General features: G+C 36.0%; 1 protein-coding gene across 1 annotated transcript in view; it reads right to left on the bottom strand.

Moving 5' to 3' along the window:
* Positions 1-955: 955 nt before the first annotated feature.
* LOC119581129 (adenosine receptor A1-like) overlaps positions 956-5,000 on the bottom strand; it is a 7,739-nt gene continuing 3,694 nt past the window's right edge. The window contains exons 2-3 of the mRNA XM_037929473.1: positions 2,163-2,424; positions 956-1,833 (exon numbers count right to left, since the gene is read on the bottom strand). Coding sequence (XP_037785401.1) covers positions 1,808-1,833; positions 2,163-2,424 — 288 coding nt within the window. The 3' untranslated portion in view covers positions 956-1,807. The remainder of the gene's footprint in view (positions 1,834-2,162; positions 2,425-5,000) is intronic.

Here is a 5,000-nt window from a genome sequence, read left to right on the forward strand (position 1 = left end):
AATACTAATAGGAATGGTGATGGATATGGTGATAGTAGTTATGATAATCATTATCATAAGAATTATGAGGTCAAATGTAACACTGTCATTGATATGGATGATTTTTTTGTAATACTGATAATATAATACTAATCTTGATGATTATGCTAATTATGGTGATGGCAAATATAGTATCAATAATAATAATAATAATAATAATAATAATAATAATAATAATAATAACAACAACAACAACAATGATAATAATAATAAGGAAATGATAATGATAATAATCATAATAATTAGAACAGTAATCATAATAATTAGAACAATAATCATAATAATTAGAACAATAATCATAATAACGATAGTAATAATAATGATGCTAATAATGGCGATGATAAATTATTACAATAATACTGTTGATACTAATGATAATGGCAATGACAATAATAATGATGATGATGATGATCATAGTAAAAACATAAATAGGAAACATAATAAACATAATGATAATAGTAATGCTAATGATGATTATATTGATGATGATAATAACAACAATAATAATGATAATAATAATAATAATAATAGTAATGATAATAATATTGATAGTAATAATGATAATGATAATAACAACAATGATGATAATAATGGTAATGATAATGAAATGATAATAATAATAATCATAATAATAATAGCAATAACAACAACAAAGATGAGGATGTTAATATAATCATTATCATCATTATTGTTATTATTTTTATTAAATAACTGTCAAATAATTATGGTTATTTTTATTGGCATTTTTTTTATATACAGGTGTATTTACATGACATATACAGGGCATTAAATAAAGACAGGAGAGAGAGAGAGAGAGAGAGAGAGAGATGCTGAGAACAAGAAATATATGTATTGAAAAGAGACGGAGAGTGAAAGAATGAGAGAGAGAGAGAGAGAGAGAGAGAGAGAGAGAGAGAGAGAGAGAGAGAGAGAGAGAGAGAGAGAGAGGATGAAAGAAAGGGAAAAAAATAGAAAAAAAGAGAAAAAGAAGCAGAGAACCATAACAAAATACACACAAAGATAGCATAAAGCGTTCCCTTTGGCGAATACGTTAAGACCGCTCCTCATCAAAGGCAGCTCCTTGAACACATCACCTGGGCGAAGAAACTGCCCTCCCTTATCAACATTCCCTCCGCCCTTCCTCGCTAAATTGAGGAGCACCTGAGTATCCTGTGTCTCTCTCCTTTTTCCCTTTGCGATCCTGAGGCTCACACTTCTTTCCCTGCTGAACGACACGGTTAGTCATCATTACGCTGGGTGCTTTGAGATCAAGATTCGAGGGTGTTTGTTTAGCATACATATACTGTACATGTAGGGAGATACACTTATACACGTATGCCTGTGTGTGTGTGTGTGTGTGTGTGTGTGTGTGTGTGTGTGTGTGTGTGTGTGTGTGTGTGCGCGTGTGTGTGCTTGTCTGTTCGTGTGTTTGTGTGTGTGTGTGTGCTTGTGTGTGTGTGTGCTTGTGAATGCGTGTGTGCGTGTATATATTTATCTCCCTGGCAAATATTTCTCCTATTACGTACGTTTTTTGTATAACGTGTAATTCTATATCTCTCCATCCCCTGATTCTTACCGATTATCAGTTCATTTACTTATGCATATTATCATGTCTTCTTGCTTAGTGATAAATAGTCTTCTTGTATAGTATTCTTCTTAGGTATCCGGAGAAAAAATAACTCAAGAATCACGTTATCCTAAAATCTACAAACGTCGAAATCCAGAAACTGTTCAGAGGGTATTAGCCTTGCTTGAAGAGACGTTATCTCTACACTTCTTGGTCCTGATTATTTCCTGGAAAGAGAATAAGCTCATTGACCTCATTGTTCGTTTCATTGGGCCACGAACTGCATGGTATTATTATGATTATATATACATTTCACTATTCACTTCAGAAGGACATAATGCTAATTCTTAATTTTCATTATTCATCTTATTTACGTTACCTGACATGTTGGTAATATACGAATTAATCATCATCAAATAGGCCGAAAAAAAGAAAAAACAGAACTACAGGAACAAAAAACAAATCCATAACACTAAATGATACAACTATTAAAAGAACGCTTGCACAGAACGCAACAAGCTGCCACAGTCTTTTATATAAGTTACAACCAACTTACCAACTACGTGTTCCTGTGAGGTGTTTGCCAAAGACTTGGCTGTACTCCTGCTACTGCTCCTGCTGCAAGCCCTCCTGACGTTGCAGGTGACGGAGCGCACGGCGGGAGAGAAGAGCTGGACGATGGCCGTGCGGAAGAGGGTGTTCTTCCACGCGTAGACGGGGAGGAAGAGCAGCTGGACGAACAGCAGCAGGATCGGAGACAAGGAGGCCGCCCGCACGGTGTGGTCGCTGTCCTGGAGGCTCACCAGCTGGATCACCATCTGTTGAATGTGCATATGGGAGTGAACAAACACACACACACACACACACACACACACACACACACACACACACACACACACACACACACACACACACACACACACACACACGCTGTTCTGCCTCTCTTGATATCCACTTTACTAAACAGAGCAATCAAGGTTCATTGGTTAAACGTGATGACGTAATGAGCTCTGCCTTCTCTTTGACTCGGTGCATTTCCTTTGAAAACGGTTCAGTAATAACAGTGGTAAATACAAAAAATAAACTGTTCAACATTTGTAACGAATAAGGGTAAAGAGGCAGGGCTTAGTTCTTACAGGGATTTCCATCAAGACGGAGTGGGGCTACCTGTGTTAAAGTATCGTGGGGGCAATGGCTGTCATTTCATCGGTATCCATGCCCTGCCCGTCTTGGCTTACATTTCTAAGCCATGGTCTGTTCTATTATATATGTCGTTCATGTCCTCTTATCGATATAACTATCGGTAACCTATTCATGATTGAATGCTCTTGACTGGTTTTCCAGTTTTGATTTCTACTGTATGCTTACTGACGACATTCATCGATCACAGGCTTTTTATTTTAGGCACAGCTGAACACGGTTAGTTTACCGAAAGCTACCCAAGTCAGTGTCATTCAGCGATTTATTATAATTATTTTATACCTCTGTCGCCATCTTATTGCATTTCTTGCTCCAGCTGCACACAATGGTCATATTCAAATGTCATTTTCCCCAATGTAATAGCTCCCCACCTTGCTTTTACAGCAATAGGCCTATGATCGAGCTTTATCTACTATCTACTGTACGTACTTTTCATATTTCTATCCATTCGCCAACTTAGACGGTTTAATCTTTCATCGCCCTAATACTTCGTCTTTATTCACTCGCATCACCATCTCGAAAATCAACTCCTCCCAAACAAACAGCGAAGAGCGCTAGTGAGATGTTGTTCTCTTGCCGCGTTCTTCTTCCTATCATGATTTCATCTGTATCAGCTGACAAGGGACGGGATTTCCTGATCTTTTTAGATATTTATAACGGAGAATGCTCCTCCCGAAACAAGGCTGTCGTTGTGAGCCTTGTCTTTTCTGAAAATTGGTCGATAAAATTATGTAGATTAACTATATTGTAAAGTATCTGGATATAAAACCTGCTCGTTTTCTTGACGCGTATTTTTGGCGAGAAACGCAAGCAAACTATGGTTTGATTTAGTTTGCTTCGCCAGATATCCAGAATGTTATGAATGTCATCAAACTACCACAGTATGAGACGACTCGTTCCCCTTCATAATGGGTGACAGACTTATTCGCGGAAGAAAAGACTGGACGCTGTTAGTAATGATAGTGAAACTATCGACGAAGAAATCTGTCCTTACCTGGGTGTTGCATGAACTGAAGAAGATAAATGAAATATGCATTTAAAAAATATATATATTTACATATTATGTAGCACAAATGTTATGAATAACAAACAACAACAACAACAACAAAAACAACAACAACTCGTCCACACACTTTAGAACAACAAATTAAAAGGAAACTATCTACAATTCATAGCAAAGACATTTTTTTCAAACTACGAGTCGAGAATGGAAATAACTGTGGGAAATAAAAACGCATTTCGAACATAATACATAATGCATTAGTACTTATCTTCAAGAGAATAACAAAACCATTAATATACTCCAGTCAATACTTCCGGTCGGTACAGCTATGATAAGAACGTGCTAGGTTATAACACCATCTATTACCGACGAAATAAGTACGTTATCAAGAGAATTTCATCGTAGTCACCCATTTCTGTCCCCTGGAGGTAGTTTGAAAATACTTTGGTTTGGTTACGAGACTCTACAAAGATATGTGACCAAAAGGTTCGGCCAAAAACAAATAGGGACAAGAATTTAAAAGATTTTTCAATATGTCTTCAAAATATCTTGCCGTCAAAAATGTGCCTTTGTACATTGGTCATAATTTTAATACAAAATCTATCCACGTTACATATTAAACATGTGGAGCGGCTGTAGTTACTAAGTTCTCTTTAGCCTCCTTTCCTGTAAAATAATAATAATAATAATAATAATATATAAAGAAAGAAAGAAAGAAAATTAAAGACAAAGATACAAATATGTGAATTACTAGCGATAAACTGAATTAGAATAGATTTGTTCGTTTTAATGGAAAGTTCTCATCTGCGGCCCTGATATGGTTTATCGTAATGTCATCCTTCCCAGAAGCTCTATCGTATATTACAGTTTTTAAAGACTTCTGTACCTCTTAGACTATTCTTTCTGTTTTATCACTGAACTGTCCATTTTGTACTTGCGTTCTCTAATTCTCTACATTCAATTCTAAAAAAAAATCAGTCTGCATTTGACTACATACTCTCGATCGTCCTTCAGAGACACGGTATGTTTTATCTATTTATTGATTTATTTCTATTTATTTAATTATTTTTACTCACTGAAAGATCTTTAATTTTGCTCTCCTAGACTGCGGTTGCAAATCCATCCTACATTAATGTAGGTCTAAAAAAACTACAAAAACCTACCGCTGGTTGTTGTGTATGAGCATGCCAT

Source organism: Penaeus monodon, chromosome 14 (genome assembly GCF_015228065.2).
Source record: "Penaeus monodon isolate SGIC_2016 chromosome 14, NSTDA_Pmon_1, whole genome shotgun sequence".
NCBI classification, from domain to species: domain Eukaryota; kingdom Metazoa; phylum Arthropoda; class Malacostraca; order Decapoda; family Penaeidae; genus Penaeus; species Penaeus monodon.